The sequence below is a fragment of the Oncorhynchus masou genome, chromosome 22 (assembly GCF_036934945.1).
Source record: "Oncorhynchus masou masou isolate Uvic2021 chromosome 22, UVic_Omas_1.1, whole genome shotgun sequence".
Classification (NCBI taxonomy): Eukaryota; Metazoa; Chordata; class Actinopteri; order Salmoniformes; family Salmonidae; genus Oncorhynchus; species Oncorhynchus masou.
The window spans coordinates 48,440,230-48,460,387 of NC_088233.1; the positions used below are offsets into that span (position 1 = coordinate 48,440,230).

The 20,158-nt window shown below is 44.8% G+C and overlaps 1 protein-coding gene across 1 annotated transcript in view; it reads right to left on the minus strand.

Moving 5' to 3' along the window:
* Nucleotides 1-398: 398 nt before the first annotated feature.
* The window catches only part of LOC135509612 (phosphatidylinositol 4-phosphate 3-kinase C2 domain-containing subunit alpha-like), a 48,317-nt gene continuing 28,557 nt past the window's right edge, over nucleotides 399-20,158 (minus strand). Inside the window, exons 7-33 of the mRNA XM_064930409.1 lie at nucleotides 19,828-19,907; nucleotides 19,637-19,700; nucleotides 19,195-19,341; nucleotides 17,456-17,480; nucleotides 17,038-17,284; nucleotides 15,646-15,768; nucleotides 14,938-15,105; nucleotides 14,639-14,747; nucleotides 14,174-14,316; nucleotides 12,630-12,818; nucleotides 12,321-12,414; nucleotides 12,121-12,215; nucleotides 9,722-9,902; nucleotides 9,085-9,189; nucleotides 8,107-8,199; nucleotides 7,009-7,138; nucleotides 6,747-6,883; nucleotides 6,166-6,335; nucleotides 5,564-5,720; nucleotides 4,900-5,009; nucleotides 4,153-4,360; nucleotides 3,809-3,933; nucleotides 3,355-3,472; nucleotides 3,000-3,081; nucleotides 2,515-2,624; nucleotides 2,167-2,292; nucleotides 399-1,984 (exon numbers count right to left, since the gene is read on the minus strand). Of these exons, the coding sequence (XP_064786481.1) occupies nucleotides 1,802-1,984; nucleotides 2,167-2,292; nucleotides 2,515-2,624; nucleotides 3,000-3,081; nucleotides 3,355-3,472; nucleotides 3,809-3,933; nucleotides 4,153-4,360; nucleotides 4,900-5,009; nucleotides 5,564-5,720; nucleotides 6,166-6,335; nucleotides 6,747-6,883; nucleotides 7,009-7,138; nucleotides 8,107-8,199; nucleotides 9,085-9,189; nucleotides 9,722-9,902; nucleotides 12,121-12,215; nucleotides 12,321-12,414; nucleotides 12,630-12,818; nucleotides 14,174-14,316; nucleotides 14,639-14,747; nucleotides 14,938-15,105; nucleotides 15,646-15,768; nucleotides 17,038-17,284; nucleotides 17,456-17,480; nucleotides 19,195-19,341; nucleotides 19,637-19,700; nucleotides 19,828-19,907 (3,519 nt within the window). The 3' untranslated portion in view covers nucleotides 399-1,801. The remainder of the gene's footprint in view (nucleotides 1,985-2,166; nucleotides 2,293-2,514; nucleotides 2,625-2,999; nucleotides 3,082-3,354; nucleotides 3,473-3,808; nucleotides 3,934-4,152; nucleotides 4,361-4,899; nucleotides 5,010-5,563; nucleotides 5,721-6,165; nucleotides 6,336-6,746; nucleotides 6,884-7,008; nucleotides 7,139-8,106; nucleotides 8,200-9,084; nucleotides 9,190-9,721; nucleotides 9,903-12,120; nucleotides 12,216-12,320; nucleotides 12,415-12,629; nucleotides 12,819-14,173; nucleotides 14,317-14,638; nucleotides 14,748-14,937; nucleotides 15,106-15,645; nucleotides 15,769-17,037; nucleotides 17,285-17,455; nucleotides 17,481-19,194; nucleotides 19,342-19,636; nucleotides 19,701-19,827; nucleotides 19,908-20,158) is intronic.

The window sequence follows — 20,158 nt, forward strand, 5'->3', positions numbered from 1 at the left end:
GCTGCTTACTTGCCATGAAGTCACTTTACCTCGACTAACCCGTACCCATGCACATTGACTCTGTACCGGTACACCCTGTATATAGCCTCGCTACTGTTATTTTATTGTTGCTCATTAATTATTAGTTTTTTTCTCTTTATTTTTTACTAAAGATTATTTTAGTAAATATTTTAACACGTATTTTTTTAATTGCATTGCCAGTTAGTAAGCATTTCACTTTTAGATCAAAACCGGTTGTAAATTCAGCGCATGTGACAAATGACATTTGATTTGGAAAAGAGACCATCAGGTGCATAGAAATACAAAATAAGACGTACAATTATCAATGACAGTCAATATCACTGATTGATTGGCCCTTTGCCAACATAAATAACCAAAAAAAACACAATGAACTTCAGTCTTTGTTCAAAAAACATTTATTTCGCTTTAGGAAAGAAGGGATTACAGTACACACCGATTCATTCTGGTTAAGGTAACCAATTACGAATAAATAACTGGCCATGTTAATAATACAAACTCAGCATGTTTATTTTTTTACAGTCATTAAAATAGTGGATCGTCACTATTTGTCTTTGATATTCTTTTTAAAACCCCTCCAGGATAAATTCGTTATTCATTATTTCATCTTTAGTTTTGTCGTCGGCTCAGAGGAAGCAGCGTATCTCTTGCCCTGGATGTCTTTCCCTTTTTTTGTCCATATGGCTCCAGGTCAAGTTACCCCTACAGCACAGATCTAGGGACAGCTTACCCCACCCCAAATTCTACCCTTAAACCAATGTGGCGATATAACATCTGACCTTAGATCAGTGTTTAGAGGCAACCTTATCCTCCATCATCAAATGCACAACAAGAGTGTGTTCGTGATACAAATCCCGAAAAGGAGTCAAGTAATTACCATTAAAAAGACATGGTGGTGTGCAGACAAGTTGGAGCTGATCATTCCAACACCTTCTGTTGCTAGTACTGAACCCCACTCACAGTGGAAGAACTGTTGACATTATTTGACAGAATAGATTTTCTTTTCAATTGGGGTATCACCATTTCTATCAAATATACTGTGATAAGGTTAAAGTGGAGCGTAGTAGAGATTGTGAACACAAACAAGGCACCCTGTTCGGTTCCCCTTTGGAAGAGTGGTTTGCCATCATCATCATCAGTTCTTTTGGCACGTGATTGGGAAACACAAGATCACTCTCTTTCCTGGAGTCTGGTTTGAGACGGACACATCCCCAGACATTCTCAGCTAGCTTAGCAGGAAACCAGACGCTTCCTATTTGTCTATGTAGAAAAAAGTTACATGTAAAAATGAGCCCCTTTTTAAAAAATAAATGTGTCAATCTATATATACTCTTCTGAAAGTAAGCCATTTTGGTCCTCTAATGTCAAAATGTACAAAACATTACAGCTCTCGTGTTATAGTTTAGGAACAAACAAAATAAGTGGAGATTGTTTCCTCATCGTAGCAAACAACCATGATTAGTGAGAGTGAGAGAAAGGCCCCACACCCAGAAACAACCCCTAGCCTAGCCCCTAACCCTTAGGCACTTGTGTAGATCTGAAATGTCGGTGCTACAACCATATTGCTTATAATTCTTTAGGATCTACATGAACGGCCTTCAGGGGTAGGAGGGGTTTCTGGACAGGGTCAAAGAGAGGTTGGGAATGAGGTGAGCTTGAGGAGGAAGGGGTGGAGTTTAGAAGCCCCACCCCTGGGGAGTGGCCAGTTCCACTGCCCTTATATGGGTGTATCTCTGGAGTTTTTGAAGAGGTGAGAAGTGGAGTTGTTCCCAGGTGGAGTCGTCTAGAAGTAGGGCACGGCGGTCAGCTTGTACCAATTGACCGTCTCCTTGCTGAGGTCGAAGTCCTTGAGTTTGAGCGTGACGCCGCCCAGGTAGCAGTTCTCTCTCAGCGACTCGGCACTAAGCACGCTCAGTTGCAGCTCCCGCAGACCAAGGGTCTCCTTGCTGTAGCCACTGTACACCAGCTAAGGAGGAGGTAGTCAAAGCAGTTAACACGAGTTAGCAGCAATTTGTATTAGTTCGCATTCGTCACAAAGGCAGATGAGGAGAACAGTTCCAACGTGACAGTCGGTCAGGACACAAAGCCGTTAGCTATGACAATTTGCTAGGTGGCCTAATGAAAATGTGCCACACTGATTTCACTCACCATTTCGTTGAAAGTGGGGTTCCTGGTCTTCCTGGATATCTTTGTTTTGCACTTGGAGGTTTTGTGGGGGTCTGGGAGCAGGTAGGTTTTCACATAAGGGTTAGGGTCTGTCTCCTCCTCAGATACCTATAAGCAGGCAGATGGACATGCTTAGTGAGCATTAACTAAGGCCAAACTGAGGATTCATGTATGTAATTCAATTCCATACCATTTTATTTATCCTATCAGGGGTAAATAAATGGATCTTGAGATATGTGGGGCTAAGGATAAAGTTATCAATTAATTATACTGCCAAAAGTTTGAGTTGTGCCCTAGTTAGGATTGGGCCCTGTTAGCCACCCTACTCACCAGGTCTCGGATGTGCATGACCATGATGAAGAGTGTGCTGTTCCTGTAGGAAACAGACAGCTTCACCTCCCCCTCCACTCTACCTGAGGTTGGACTCAATGGTGGCGCCTCTGCAGGAGAAATAACTCTTTCAAAACTGTAGCTGCAACAATGGCTATACATATCAAATCAAATGGCTACCCGGACTATTTTTGTATTGACCCAACCCCCTTTCTTATTTTTACGCTGCTGCAACTCTTTGTTTATTATCTATGTATAGTCACTTTACCTCTACCTACATGTACATATTACCTCAATTACTTTGACTAACCTGTAACCCCGCACGTTTATTTAGTAAATATTTTCTTAACTCTTATTTTCTTAACTGCACTGTCGGTTAAGGGCTTGTAAGGAAGAATTTCACGGTAAGGTCTACACCGGTTGTATTCGGCACATTTGACAAATAAAATGTGATTTGACATATACACAATAGGACTCAGATTTACCTGGTGCTTTGGCCATCGCCTCGAATCCTTCCGTCTTGTCGTCTCTCGCGATCGGATGGAAGAATGTATAGATAAGATCACACTGATAGAGAAAGAGAGAAAATATTGAGAAACCCTTATTTGGATATTCCGTAGAGCATTGACAAATGGACTATCGGTAACCTTTCAACTAACTATGTACTACTTCACCCTAATCGTAGGAAGCAATTTGTTATCCAACGGATAGTATGACCATCTGTAGAGCACATACAGATGGACTATCCTGACTACCCTAAAATGTGACCAAAATATTGAGTGAAAATGGAGTGTGTTGGGCTTTTATAACTGTGTGTGTGTGTGTGTGTGTGTCAATCACCTGGGCGACCTCTGTGGAGCTCCTCAACAGGTTGTGGACATAGCTGTTGAGCTCAACCTTCCTCTTGGCCGCCACGTCCTTGATGTGTGTACGGCCCAGCACCATCCTATTAGGGAACCTAGGGAGGGGACAGGGAAAGTTTAGTGCACTAACAAGAAGACGTGCATCTGTGGAGAAGTGGGGGCTACACTTTTGGGGGTGGAAGGGAAGCTTTACCCACATATAATGTAAGGCTCTTCGAGTTAAAGCACAACAAATATTCTCAATATTATTACTGTCATTGTAAAATCTGAGGTTACCTTTGGCTTTCTAAGGTCATATATATGGCAGACTTTCAAAGTGTTTTTGGGAACAGGGTGCTGCCATGCCACTTCCAGACAGCTTCAGGTGTTATGAGCAACACCTACAAAATGTGGGTTCTCCCAAAAATGTGCGTGTGCACGGGTGAGCGTACCCTGGCAGCTTCCACAGAGGGAAGAGGATGCACAGCTTGTTGTGGAGCTCCTGGAACTCGTCGAAGGTGCGTAAGAGAAACTGGGCCTCGCTCTGCCCCTCTCGCAAGAGTCTCACCACATAGGTCTACAGGAGGAGGAAGACGAGGGGGAGGGAGAAAAAAATAGGATTTTAACTTATCTTGTTTAGAATTACATTCATGTTATGACTTCTCGATATGTAGATTTATTCAAACTCTTGATATGCCAGATATGTGTTCTTCTGGTATCCCTATAGGGCAGCTTTGCCCTGTCAGTGCAGCAGTGAGACCAATGAACACATGTACGTCTATAGTTGGAGACTCACGTAGTGCTTGTCGGGGTTGTATCTCTTCTGGAAGGAGAAGATGGAGGCGTCGCGGATGCGTCCCTCCTGCTTCAGCGTGTAGGTCTTGGGGGAGAAGGAGAGGATGGGCTCGTCGTTGGACGGCAGGCCAGAGAAGCGCATCTGGGCCAGGTTGTGGATGAAGAAGTTGAACTTGGTGGCCACGCTGCCCAGGCTGGTCTCAATCAACCTGGAGGGAGGGAGGGCGGGAGAGTGAAGAGGAGGTTCAACTTCAGACAAAGGGAGTATTTTTATTTTTATGATACACTATTAGCTGTGTTTTCCACTTTGCCTCTGTGAAAATGAGTGAAAAGAGACTGGAGGTAAATGGAAGAAGAAATTGATAAATAGTAGCGTTTCACATGAATGTTTTAGGATTGCAACTGGGAGTTCTATGGCGGTTCATGACGACATTGTTCTGCCACCAGCTGGGCATTGTGGGGCAGTCGGTGGTTGCAAATCAAGTATAGCGCTGCATTAATTGTCACTGCTGAAACGCAATAATAAAATCAAAGTTACATTTCATTTGTGGCTCCTGGTCGCCTTTCCAATTGGTCGTTCAAGCGCAAGCCATTCAAGCTACTAAACATAGTAAGGCTTAAGCACGTATTCTTGTGCCTTTTGCATTGGGAGGCTGAATCACGACTGTGGCAGGGGCTCAGAGAGGAGCGGTGCACCATGTTCAAAGCTATTCACTCGTGGAAAAACAGCCCACTTTACAGACAGTACCTGGTGAAGAAGATGGTGGCCTCTGCGTCGGTGGTCTGGGGCTGCAGCGCGTCGTACACGTACTTAAGGTCCTGAGCTCCAGTAAGCTCTGGTAGGCCTGACAATGTCATCTGTTAAATCGCGCACGCATACAGACAAAGACACACACAATTACAATCCATTAATGTACAGCGAAAGGATTTACTAACAAAAGACTATTAGAAACCACTGACTTAGGGAAGGTCATACTGTAACAAGGGAGCTTTGATTAATGAGGCTAGAATAGAGCATTTGAATCGCTACGGTACACTCAAGAAATTCCTTAGACCAAGAAGAGGGCCATCACCAAGGCCTAACAAAGGGCATTACCCAGGCAACACCAAAGTAACTCATCAAGTTGACGTCACACTTTTTGGGGGGGAAAAAACAATTTAGAAACACGCTTTGTGCCCCATCTATCTGACAGTGGTCCTGTGTACCATTTTTGTGAATTATTTGTGATGCCAAGCTTAAATGCCAGGTGAATTCCTAGAAAAGGCCAATGTTGTTGTTCCACGTCAACTGTTTGTGCTGTCTTTCCCACTCCTATGGTCATGTTAAAATGTTTACCATGACAACAATCATAGCGGTAGCACAAACTGATCTGGAACCAGGGCTAGGACTTGACTGCAGAGCCTTATCTTACCAGTGAGAGCAGGTTGAGGAAGAGGCCTGAGTGTTTACGGATTAGGTTGTAGGCCTGGGAGCACAGGTCCACAAACAGCTGGAAGCGACTGGTGGGCCTCTCCCCCCCGTTGATCACGTAGGCCATGTCAGAGGTCAGCACAAATGGAGCACGGTCCCTGGGAGAAGGGGCGAGAGAGAGAGAGAGAGAGAGAAAATATTACTAAAACATGGGAGATGGAGAATTAAAAACAAAAACAAAGCACATGTCATGTAGCCTGGTTAAAACGGGGAGCTTTTGGTCTAGCGTAACCAGGCTACATGGCACGTTGTCTGGCACAGGTCTGAATCAGAACACTGATTTGAAAGACTTGACCAAAACCAGCAGACACTCAGGCCCCGTCTTAAACGTAAGCACAGAGCCCAAATGGTATCTCTACATTTTTTGTTGTTACAGGTCAATAAAGCTTTACTCTTAGTTCTGAGGAAACATTTGACTTTTACTAAAGGGAGGGAATAGGTTAGCGAGAAACAGTTAAAAGGGTAGGGGAGAGAGTGCGCTAGATTTGAACCCAAGCCAGCATTGGAGGAAGATGGGTGTCTAAACCAGGCCACAGCGCGTACCTTTTGAAGCTGCCGAACATCTGGGCGTGGCCCAGGAACTTGCCGAAGTCGATGTGGAACATGTGACCGGTGGAGCGCAGCATGATGTTGTCGTTGTGGCGGTCGCAGATACCCAGCACATAGGTGGCCACGCAGCAGCCCGCACACGAGTAGATGAAGTTCTCCGACGCCTCGAGGGACAGAGAGGAGGAGTGAGACACACATACCAGACTGCGCTGGCTTGGAGATTTCCTTTTAACATTGTTCTCTTCAGCAAGGTTCCAGCAACTCTGGTGGATGTATAACCGGGCCGTCTCAGTACAGCTCAGTTCGACTTGGCTCGATTAAGCACAGTGTAAAAAGTCCTACAGTATTTGGTTTTCCCTCTAATAGGTGGAATCCTCACTAGAGATCTGCATACTGGACTTTTCAGCCAATTTGTGCAGTGATAAAGGAGAAATCTGTGTGTAACATGCGCATTGCAGGCGCAGATGAGAAATAAAACGATCATATCACCACTTGTTCAGCTTCTCAACCTCATCCTCTGTCGGAGTCTGGGGTCCAAAGATTAAAAGGGTCAAGTTTAAGGGTCAGACAGTTACCTTCTCGTACTCATCCTCAGCAGGGTTGTACTTGCGGAGCCACTCTGCCAGGGGCTTGTCCTTGAAGGAGCCCGTCACGCCATACTCCGCCTGGATCTTCCTCAGGGTGTCTGAGGAAGGCACCAGCTCCACCATACCTGGCAACACACACAGCACCACAACACACACACTCTGTCACAACTACAGACACGGCATGAGTACGCATTGCATTACAATTAGTAAACCGGATGTGTGTGTTGTGAATTCTAGTGTGTATTAGTGCCTTTGTCTTTGCCAGTGGAGATGCATTTGAAGTTGACAATGCGCAGGTCCAGCCCCTCCTGAAGCCAGATGCGGTCCATAATCCGGATCATCTGCAGAGCCAGCATGTCCTGCCGCAGGTCCTCTCCCACCTAACACACACGTACACACACGCAGGCAGGCATGCACACACACAGGCAGACATGCACGCAGGCAGGCAGACACGCACGCAGGCAGGCAGACGCACACACAGGAGGCCCACACAGACCAAGACTCACGTTAGTTAGAATATTTAGAATTAGGCAGGTGCTTATATTTGTCCTATTTCCCAGATGTACAAGCATGTATTCATGCGTATTAATATGCAAGTGTGACTGGGAAATGTGTTTGTTGCAGTCAGGGTCTGCCATTATCAGCGCGACCCTGGAACAATTAGAGTTAAGTAACTTGCTCAAGGGCACATCAACAGATTTGAACCTTGTCGGCTCTGAGATTCGAACTAGAGACTTTTCGGTTAACGCTCTAACCTTTAGGCTACCTGCCACCCCTAAGTTATCATCCACAGAAAAATATTTTATTCTCATTCAGAGTTTCTTTCCATCTGTCTGTCAATGTCTGGCCAAGCAAAGACTACCCTACACATTCTATTGACAGAGCCCTATGTTGTGATACTGTCATGCCACCAGGTGGTGCTGTTTTAACTACAAAACCAAAGACAAGATGCAAACGATTGTAGTAACTGATCTCTTTTCTATGTTGGAAAAAATTACACTTAAAGCAGCAAATCAAAACCAAGGGAACTCTTTAGAATCTATTCCTGCATTCTTCCATGCTTCAAACACTCCCAAAGCAATGACTAACTGTCCATTAATTCATGCAGAGAACGGTTCGAAAATGTGTCGAGGTATTTCCAGTGACATGTCAAGGACTACTAAGTATTACACCTCTGATAAATTGCTTGTTCATGAAACTTGGAAGTGCATATTTCATTGAGTCTGGCGTCACAGAAAAATAATCTAGTAGTCTAATCTGTCGAGGAGTGATGATCTAGGATCAGGTCCCCCCCTCTTATTTATTATGATTTAAAAGGCCAAACTGCACTCCCAGCCCTGCCTCCCACCTTGAACATGACATTGATCTCCTCTCCCAGAGGGTCAGCGTTCACCAGGGCCAGCTTCAGGGGCACCGCATTGGAGTTGAAGAAGGAGCACGACTGTACACAGACACAAAGAGAGGGAGCAAGAGAGAGAAAGTAGGGAGAGAGTGAAAAGGAGAGGGAAAAAGAGAAAAAGAAAGAGAACGAGAGAGAGAGAGAGGAAAAAAAATAGTAAGGGGAGAGAGAGGAGAGTGCCTGTGGTTAGTTATACAAGCCTGCCCTGGCCATGGGAGCACTGGCCTACTTTTGGGAGACAAAGGAGGGATGATTTTATTGAGTGAGGGGGCATCACCTTGGATTGTCTGGTACGAGATTGGGGTCAGATACACCGGTGAGCACAACACACACACAGATCATCTCATATACAAAACGCACACAGTACACAAAACGCACACACACAGCCACACACACTTGCCCAGCTGTGAGAAACATGGTGGGGGTGTGCGGACGGAGCACAGCGCTCAGTCAGAAAGGAAAAAGGGGAGCCGCCGAGGACAGAGAAGAGCATGCCTGCATTACACACTTACAGTAGATGTACGGGACTAGATCTTGTATTCTAGTCAATGGCCTCTTACAAGAGGTGGTGGGGGGGGTAACTAGGAAGTAACTGAAGTGACCTGTAGATTAAGTGCCAGTTAGGATTTGGATGGTGGAGGTTATGATGGCTTGATCAGCCACTTGGACAACTACAGTATGGGTCATCGAGATATGGCCATTTGTTGTTGAAATGGAGGAAATGATGCTGATCAGTTGACATGTCAGCCTCCAGTAAGCGACGGACCAAACAAGTAACCCCATGGTCAAATGGCCATTTGCTCAGTGTACGGTCAAACTTTAAGCTGGTAACAGATCCGTTTGTGCCGTCTTGTATGACAATGACCATAGGAAACAGACCTGGTCGTGCTTTGGGTCACTGTTTCCATTGTTGGACAACGGACGTACCTTGATGTTGAGCTGTTTGGCTTCCAGGCTGGGGCTGAGGGGCAGTCTGCAGCTGTTCCTCTGGAAGAATGACTGCACCCGCTCCAGACCTTCCTGGAGCACCACCTACACACACAAATAGTTGAATTAATGTCAAGCCTTCACGGTTTAAATTATGATGTAAAAAATGGGCACTTAAACACAATTGGTAAATAACGTAAGTAGTTAAACAAGACATACGGACCATAAATAAATACAGTATTTTATTTGTATATTATTTTGCATTTATTTAACTAGATAAAGTCAGTTAAGAACAAATTCTTATTTTCAATGACTGTCTGGGGATAGTGGGTTAACTGCCTTGTTCAGGGGCAGAACGACAGATTTTTACCTTGTCAGCTTGGGGGATTCGATCTCGCAACCTTTCGGTTACTAGTTCAATGCTCTAACCACTAGGCTACCTGCCGCCCCAACAGCAGACCGTAAAATAAAGTGTTATCAAGCCCTTTTAGAGGCTTGTGAGATACACACATACTACTAGAATACTACCTCCTACTGTGTGTGTGTGTGTGTGTGTGTGTGTGTGTGATATATATATATATATATATGTTGGTGTGTGTCTGTTGGTGTGTGTTTGAATGCCTCCTGGCCCTCTCACCTGTCGTGCGTAGCCCCCGGCCTGCCGGACCTTCTCGGCCAGCGCCCCCAGCAGAGTGACCAAGCGGGTCTGTTTGTCCAGCTCGGCCCGGAGGCCGGCCCCACACAGACAAAGCAGGGCCCCCAGCACCTGGTCGTACCTCCGGCCAAACGCTGGGTCCTGCACCGCATCTCTCAGTAGCCTGGTGGGGAGAGTGAGGGGAGTATAATGGGATCGGACAAACCAGGGCCGTGTTCATTATGCACCAAACGGAAGAAAATGGACTTAAACTAGGAGGGACTTCCCGGACTTGTAAGAAAGAACACAACCGTTTTTCAAAATGCTTTCAAACGTTTTCCATTCCGTGCCCTAATGAACAAGACTCAGTTCATATTTCTGACTACCTATTGCGGCATTTGAGGGAAACAGCGACCTTGCGTTTATGGAGTAGAAGGAGGAAGTTTCCCAGCCTAGACACCCATTTAAAAATCAGTTTTGGGTACCTCCTGTTCCATAAAAGTCTACATTATACCACTTAGCAAAACTACTCTATTCTATATACTATGCTTCATAAGCACACACACTACTAGAATACTACTTTCACAGTTCCCAGGTCCAGAGCAAATTCAAGGAAACTTACAGTATTATACAGAGCCATGAGTGCATGGAACTCCCTTCACTCTTATATAGCGCAAACCTGGTTTAAAAAAACAAACAAATAAAGCAACACCTCACGGCACAACAACCTACTTGTCGTGTGTATGTACTGACATCAGGTTTTATTTTATTTAACTAGGCAAGTCAGTTAAGAACAAATTCTTATTTACAATGGCGGCCTACCCAGGCCAAACCCTAAATTTGAGATTTTTGGTTCCAACCCCATGTCTTTATGAGACGCAGAGTATTTGAACGGATGATCTCCGCATGTGTGGTTCCCACCGTGAAGCATGGAAATGTGATGGTGTGTGGGTGCTTTCCTGGTGACACTGTCAGTGATTTATTTAGAATTCAAGGCACACCCGCAAAACACCACTCTCAACGTCAACAGTGAAGAGAAGATTCCGGGATGCCGGCCTTCTAGGCAGAGTTTCTCTGTCCAGTGTCTGTGTTCTTTTGCCCATCTTTTAATATTTTCTTTTTGTTGGCCAGTCTGAGATATGGCTTTTTCTTTGCAACTCTACCTAGAAGGCCAGCATCCCGGAGTCGTCTCTTCACTGTTGACATTGAGACTGGTGTATTGCAGGTACTATTTAATGAAGCTACCAGTTGAGGACTTGTGAGGCATCTGTTTCTCAAACTAGACACTAATGTACTTGTCCTCTTGCTCAGTTGTGCACCGAGGCCTCCTACTCCTCTTTCTACTCTGGTTAGCGACAGTTTGCGCTGTTCTGTGAAGGGAGTAGTACACAGCGTTGTACGAGATCTTCAGTTGCTTGGCAATTTCTCGCATGGAATAGCCTTCATTTCTCAGAACAAGAATAGAGTGACGAGTTTCAGAAGAAAGGCCATTTTGAGCCTGTAATCAAACCACAATTGCTGATACTCCAGATACTCAACTAGTCTAAAGAAGGCCAGTTTTATTGCTTCTTTAATCAGAACAGCAGTTTTCAGCTGTGCTAACATAATTGCAAAAGGGTTTTCTAATGATCAATAAGCCTTTTAAAATAATAAACTTTGATTAGCTAACAAAACGTGCCATTGGAACACACTATGTAGATATTTCATTAAATAAATCAGCCGTTTCCAGCTACAATAGTCATTAACAATGTCTACACTGTATTTCTGATCAATTTGATGTTATCGTAATGGGATTTATTTTGGTCTTTCTTTCAAAAACGGGATTTATTTTGGTATTTTGATTTATTTTGGTCTTTCTTTCAAAAACAAGGACATTTCTAAGTGACCCCAAACTTTTGAACGGCAGTGTATGTACATTGTAAAGTTTGTCTGTATGTGTCGGACTCCAGTAAGACGAGCCGTCGCCATTGGCGAATGGGGATACTAATAAATAATTCATCTCCAACTGCTGGTGATTTTATTTACCCCCCACCAAGTTTTCTGAATAATTATTTACTTACATTTTTTTTGGTACATAAAAGACTGTAAAATCACCAAGAAAACATCTCCAAGTGACTTTCATTTTGTTCCAAAGTATTCCCACGCGTTACAGATATGTGATTGTATGCAAACATAAGCAAGTTGAGGTGATTATGTTTTAGTAAAATGTTAAATCTGTTTAGGCTTCCTGCACTTGTACCCATACTTGACTTTTTATGAGCTGCTCGCACTGTATATCCCACTGAGCGTGAGCACCTGCCAACAAGGCTGATGAATTCTACATTCTTATCCGTCAACTCCAAAAATCGACCCGCATTTGGGCTGGTGGTTGGTGTTCATTTTAGGCCCCGGTGGAGACTCACCAGTACAGGTAAAGGGTGATGTTGACGTTGCCCTGTGCTCTGGACAGCAGGAATATCACCAGGGCGTTCTTCAGGTGACACTCAAACTTCAGCGCCTGAGAGAGCGACAAGGACACGGAAAAGGATAAGTGGGTGAGAAAAGCATTCAGGGTCACTAACAAATTGTTTACCTGTGTATGTGTGTACTATAGACTGTTCACCTGCACGAGCTGAGGCAGGTAATCGGCCAACTCGTCATCACTGCTGGATTCGATCCAGCTGACAGCCACACTCCTCACCTCTGTGTCAGCAAACCTGCAGGACAGAGATCAAGACAGGCAGGTCAAACTTGAGGGTGACCTTTAACCTACATACTCACGTAAAACGTCAACTCGCACACCTCCCACTTTACAAATACGACTTATCTACCGCAGGTTTCTATTGACCACAGCTTGACACACTCAAACTTGTGTGTGTGTGTGTGTGTGTGTCTGCCTCTCTCTCGGTGTCTGTGTGTCCACCACACGTACTTAGAGTCGAGCAGCTCCAGGGCACAGACGGGTTGGAGTGAGGGCCAGTTGTGGAGGAGGGCGTGAATCTCAGCCATGCTGCCCCAGTCCCAGCTGGGGGCGCTGGCCAGCACCTTGGGCAGGCTGTGGGTGTGAGCTCGGCAGTGGTGCCGCTGGTCCCACAGCAGCTGGCGGTCAGCCCGCGTCAACCTGGGGTTGGGAGGGAGGAGGAGAGAGAGGGGTGATACCGGTGAGTCAGAATATAGACCACTGCTACCGCTGACAGGGTTCTCACAACAAAGACCCTATTAGAAATCACTTTCTTCAGATTCTATATGTAATTTATGGTCATCACCATCTGGGTCATGTTCAGTTAGGCACGAAACAACAACAAAAAAGGGTCTGAAGCAAAGTCAAATGGTTTGGAACTATCAATACTTGACCAGTAAGAAGCGCTTGTGTTTGTTGTCCATTGCAAAACATTTTGCTACGGTGTGGTAATGAACACTATACGATAGACGGCAGTGCAGCACTCTCTTGCCACAAATCCCACCAACAGCTCATATAATGCTCATCCCCTATGATGACACAGGTCCTGGGGACACCTCTGGGTGCCACGTTATGGTCTTTGCCATAGCACTACACAGCTGATTCAAAGAATCAAAGCTTGATGATGACTTGGTTATTTGAGTCAGCTGTGTAGTGCTCAGGCAAAAAAAAAAAAAAAAACGTGCCCCCAGTTTGGGAAACCTCTGGTCTACAGGCTATGCTGTGGACAGCCTTTCAGGTTAGCTCTGGTTCTGAGATAACCTTTAGGACTCGGAAATACACCCAAACAAAACAGAAGGCAAAACCATATGGTTATAAATCGGAGTAAATGAGAGAAAGCTCAGAGAAAGTAAAAGGGATTAGCGCTTTAGAAGAAATTGCTCTCTGTGGAGGCTGGGAAAAAGGGTAATGAATCTGGCTGGCAGCCTGGGGTGGGTTTAAGTGGGTATTTATATGCCCACAGTTAAATGTCTGGTGGAACAGACACTGAAATGAGAACAGACATCTATGGTCTGGGAGAACTGGAGAGTAATTTGGGGATAAAGCCTTCATAAGGCACTACATAACACCATTATAATAATGACATAACAGTTGTCATAATGGCAGCTGGTATCAGCTTATGACAACAGACGTGACAAAGTTATGACACAAACTGTTATGAACCTTCATTCATAAGGCCCTACACATCACTGTTATGAACCTTCCTTCATAAGGCCCTACACATCACTGTTATGAACCTTCCTTCATAAGGCCCTACACATCACTGTTATGAACCTTCCTTCATAAGGCCCTACACATCACTGTTATGAACCTTCCTTCTTAAGGCCCTACATATCACGATCATAATTATGACATAGCAGATGTCATAAACCGTGAGACACTAGCTGCCATGACGGTTTATGACAACTGCTGTGTCATAATTATGATTGTGATATGTAAGGGCCTTAAGAAGGAAGGTTCATAACAGTCTGTGTCCTCATAACTCATGTATTATATCATGACGACAGACACAGTACCCGAAGGTAGAGGCTCGGCTGCAAAGTTTCTCCACCCGGCGGCGCAGGTCAGGGTCCAGCTCCTCCAGGGTGTTAGGGTCAGGGCAGGGGCTCTCCTGGGGCCCCACGTACAGCACGTCCACTGCTGGGCTGGGGAAGTCGACCTGGGGGGGGTTAGGCAGACACACAAACTTGCATGGGTACACAAACATTAGGTCACCACAAAATGGGAAATGTGTTTGAGATAGGGGACTGTGTGAGAGACATTGGGAAATGTTTGAAGTAAAAAATAAATAAAAAATAAAAAAGTTTTTTTTCAATTTGCTTGAGGTTAAAACTGTTGAATCACTGATTGCTTTGAAAAAGGGAGGGAAGATTTGCATTTGAACAGGACCTACACACAAGAAAGTCGCAGAACATTGACTTGGACGGCAAAGGCCCGCTCTAGTAATTTTCTATGGGTACAGTTTTGCTGTGTAGAGTCACCTGCAGTATGATCCTCTCGGCCAGGTTCTTCCTCCGGATCCCGGCTGCAGCAGAGGCAGCCTGAGGAGAGGTCCACAGACACAGCAGCTTGGTTCCCCTCGCCAGCACCCTGGAAAAACACACGCATAAGCATTAGCATACAAAGCCACACACAACAACCCAACATTCTGAATCCCCAATAGACAGCTATTAACACAATCAACTCTTGAAATACACTCATTTCGAATGCCATACAACACAACAAACACACAAACAGCAATTGCAGTCAACCACACTACTGAAAACGTGTTGCGCATCACCGTCGGAAGTCAAATAGGGGCAGGGAGATTTTGCCCAGCACTTCTGGTCCTTTGCGCTGTTTGTTGGAGTCTGGGGAGCCGCTGGCGTTCTGGTTCAGGACCCCAAAGAGGGAAAGAGTCAGCATCGACTCCAATGGAAGCAGGGACACCGTCATTGGAAAGTTGATCCTGGAAAGAGGGAAGAGTGAAAATAGGAGTGGGAAATGGAGTGGGATTGGAGTAAGAATAGTGAATAAGTATGAACTTGCATAGTTTATGAGTCTGTATTCCCACTCGCCTGCAAGTAGATTCTTAGATCATCATCATACGGTTTGTGGCTCAGTTGGAATGAGGGTTCAATTCCCGCAAGGATCACATACAAAAACACGTACAGCATCCCTCACTGTCCTGCAAGATGCTTTGGATCAAAGTGTCTGCAAGTGGAATCTGCTATCTATCTACTCGTAATTGTATCCAGTGATAGGCTGAACGATACACTGATTATGGGTAACAACAGACCTCGCCTTGTCTTGGCTATCAGTTTTGTATTACTGTCATGCTATGTGGTTGTATTGGAGCCTGCATGACAGAAAGCGAAGAACATTTGATCCTCGTCTACATTTTGATCCTAAAGAGGCAAACGTGAAAGGCAGAGGCACATAATTCAACATAAACACTATTATAACTAGCCATTGTATTTCTATGGCTAGAGGGTAGTGAGTCACGTACATTTCGTCCCATTTGATGTGGTAGAAGAAGCTCTTGTAGGTGCCCACTTTCTTGGACTGGATGGGCTTGAACAGGTTCTTGCCATTGTGAGTCAGAGCACACATCAGGTAGTACTTCTCATAGCTGCAAAAAGAAGGGAGCAAGAAATGAACAAATTATGAATGAACAAGTTAAAATCCCATCTATGTACAGAGAGAGAATAGACTCTTGTCCATAACAAACACAGTCGTCCTCTGTACCTAATAAAGCCACACTCGTGCATTCTTTAATACACCACTAACAGAGCTCTCAGAACCATTTATCAAATGCAGATTTTGTTAAAGTTGGCTCCTCTTATTTAAACAGTTCCATTACTTTCACATTATGAAAGACATTGCATTTGATGAGCACAATACCAGGCAGTGAACCATTTGGGATTCCAAAATATTTCTTATTGCTCAATGCCATCAGTCTTGTGCTTCGACACAGCATGGTATGCGTGCCTCCCCTGTCGCTGGTGACATGATGCATCGCTGTGCCTACAGATGGTGTGTGTGTGTGTTTGCATGTGTGTTTGTCATAGGACGCTAGCCACAAAAGAGCAAAGCACTCAAGCCATGATGACGAGGGACGATTCTAGCCATGAAATAATTTGGGAACACAAGAGTAGCTGTTCGTTCGGGACTAAACATTTTCAGGGGAGCACTTCTGGGCTTGTGATACGGGATAAATTATTTCGGGCCTCCTTTGGTATGGTGCTCAAAAATGTTTTCCATATCTCCTAAAAATAGCTCTTGGATGAGGCCCTATGGATGACGGGCAGAAAGAAACAGCCTGTTATTAACCAGATCCTCTCTTTTTGAAGCAGTCATCTGCCAACCATAAAAATACTTGGGTCCTGGACGGCGTTTTACAGTGGCATTTTGGACCTCCCCCTCTCCCATCAAGCCTGGATTTTTTTTTAGGCACCAAACGGAAAAAAAAAGTGACTGAAACAGGGAGGTACTATAAGAAACGTCCAATAAGCGTCCAATAAGAAAAGCACATTGTTGTTTTCCGTTGCAAAATATTTTAAAGCTCTTTCTGTTGTGAACCATATTGAACACAACCCTGGAGTGAGACCGTCACAAAATGTGCCACTCCCCAAGTCGTGCAAGATTGTGCTCACTGAATGGAAAGGTTGGCTCAAGTCTATTCCAGACAGAAAGACACCATAAATAGATTAAAGCCTTGGTGGAATTGGATACAGTGATGGGGAAATAAGACACGGAGAGAAACAACGGAGGAGCAAAACAAGAGTATCAGTTCTGAGGCCAAGTCATTCTTAAAAAGGTGGAAACTATAGTCTCAGTTGTCTTCCTTACTGCAATCCAGAAAACGTAAAATGGTATATTGGACTGGGGGTATACACACCTGCTGACCCAGACGGCGGGGATGCCGTGAATGGCGAACAGGGTGAACTGCAGATGGTCCGTGGTGCCCGAGGCCTCCTTGCTGCCACGCCCCTCCGCAGCAGACTCCCCCTCGGTATGCTGGGAGTTGGAGGAGGGGTCGGGGGAAGAGGAGGAGACGGGGCAGAAGGAGCGCAAGTACAGCTTGGCCAGGTCGTAGACAGCGTCCGTTAGGAAGCCCATGCACTCCTCCACGGGGCTGAGGTGACCTGGATGGGTCAGAGGGTTACGTGAGCTCAAATGATTTGAACTGTTTTTGTTGTTGATTTATGGAAGCAGGAATTGCCCCACTGTGTGCGATTATAGACTGATCAAAGTCATATTGCGGAGTCAAATTTTTGATGTGTGTGAAAAATGTGACTGGTTGTTGTAGGACTCACCATTTGCAGAGGATTTGGAGCCCACCTGAGATAGAGAAGTACACATATGATAACTGCCAGAATTACAGTCCCTGTAAAACTATCCTACGCCCTATCACTGCAGTGAGACACAGAGACGCAGAAAGACAGAGACAGGTAGAAGTGACCAACCAATAGACATACAGTACCAGTCAAAAGTTTGGACACACCTACTCATTCCAGGGTTTTTCTTTATTTTTGCTATTTTCTACATGGTAGAATAATAGCAAAGATATCAAATGGATGTCATATGGAATCATGTAGTAACCAAATAAGTATTTTATATTTGAGATTCTTCAATGAAGCCACCCCTTGCCTTGATGACAGCTTTGCACACTCTTGGCATTCTCTCAACCAGCTTCATGAGGAATGCTTTTCCAACAGTCTTGAAAGAGTTCCCACATATGCTGAGCACTATATGGCTTCTTTTCCTTCACTCTGCGGTCCAACTTATCCCAAACCATCTAAATTGGGTAGAGGTTGGATGATTGTGGAGGCCTGGTCATCTGATGCAGCAGTCCATCATTCACCTTCTTGGTCAAATAGCGCTTACACAGCCTGGAGGTGTGTTGGGTCATTGTCCCGTGGAAAAACAAATGATCCCACTAAGCGCAAACCACATGGGATGGCGTATCGCTGCAGAATGCTGTGGTAGCCATGCTGGTTAAGTGTGCCTTGAATTCTAAATAAATCACAGATAGTGTCACTATCAAAGCACCCCCACACCATCAAACCTCCTCCTCCATGCTTCACGGTGGGAACCACACATGCGGAGATCATCCGTTCACCTACTCTGCGTCTCACAAAGACACGGCAGTTGGAACCAAAAATCTCAAATTTGGACTCATCAGACCAAAAGGACAGATTTCCACCAGTCTTATGTCCATTGCTCATGTTTCTTTGCTCAAGCAAGTCTCTACTCATTGGTGTCCTTTAGTAGTGGTTTCTTTGCAGCAATTTTACCACGAAGGCCTGATTCATGCAGCCTCCTCTGAACAGTTGATGTTGATGTGTTACTTGAACTTGAATTTATTTGGGCTGCAATCTGAGGCTGGTAACTCTAATGAACTTATCCTCTGCAGCAGAAGTAACTCTGGGTCTCCCATTCCTTTGGCGGTCCTCATGAGAGCCAGTTTTATCATACTGCTTGATGGTTTTTGCGATTGCACTTGAAGAAATGTTCAAAGTTCTTGAAATTTTACATATTGACTGACCTTCATGTCTTAAAGTAAAGGTGGACTGTCATTTCTCTTTGCTTATTTGAGCTGTTCTTGCCATAATATGGACTTGGTTTTAACCAAATAGGGCTATCTTCTGTATACCACCCCTACCTTGTCACCACACAACTGAGTGGCTCAAACGCACTAAGGAAAGAAATTCCACAAATTAACTTTTAACAAGGCACACCTGTTAATTGAAATGCATTCCATGTGACTACATCATGAAGCTGGTTAAGAGAATGCCAAGAGTGTGCAAAGCTGTAATCAATGCAAAGAGTGGCTATTTGAAGAAACTCAAATATAAAATACATTTAGATTTGTTTAACACTTTTTTGGTTACTACATGTGTCATTTCATAGTGTTGATGTCGTCACTATTATTCTACAATGTTGACAATAGCAACAATAAAGAAAAACCCTGGAATGAGTAGGTGTGTCCAAACTTTTGACTGGTACTGCACCTTTATATATTCATAGAATGGTTATACATGATTGTACCCACCTCTGGCGAGCGTGTCCTGGGGAGGTTGACAGAACGCTTAACCCTTCTCACTGCTTCTGTGATGGCCTGCGTCTCCACCTCGTCCAGGGCACAGCAGAGGTTCTTCACTGTCTGCACCACCCGATCCACCGTCTTATACTGGGTGCTCTGAGATGGAACAAAGTCATTGTCTCATGTGTGTGTGAGTGTGTACACAATCTCTGTTCGGTTACTCAACAATTCAAGTGATTCTTGAAACAGATGTGCCATTTATAGAGCACATGTCATCCAGGAATTTATAGGCCTGTCGCAAGCATGTGTGAACTATACGCACACAATGAACAACCACTACTCAACACCTGATAGCAATTTTACACCACAACCATCACACACATCCGCTATCACAGAAACATTGAGGGTCTTCAGTTCAGTGTCAAAGACGTGAATTAACTTCATAAGCTACCTCATTCTGCAGGCAGATGTTGACTTGATTGTGGTAGCCTTCCAGATAGTCGGCCAGGCCTTGTCTGAGAGAGAGAAATGATCCAATCACAGAAATCTCAGCCGTTATCGGGAATTCTAGACAGCCATGTTTGGCTCCAGACAATGGCTAAGATGATGCGATAAGGAGCAAAAAGAAAGGCATGTTCCTACCTGGTGACGTTCTCCTTGAACGGCCTCTCCACTTGGCCCAAGTGCCTCTCCAAGTCCACCTGAGAGGTGTCGTCTTCTGCCTGCGTGCGCACAACAAACCATGACATTTCACTGCGGCCGCCCTCAAATCACACTAGGGTTTTAAAGTCGGCTCATTTCTGGAGTGCAGATTGACAAGCTTTTGATGAAAGGTCTTAATATGATTGCATCTGATGGTGAACGACGGCACTGTTGAAGTGTACACGCTTTTGAAGTGTATGGGAAGAACCTTGAACTTACAGGCCTGACACTGCTAGGTTTCAAATGGCGTGTGTCTGTCTTACCAATAAGG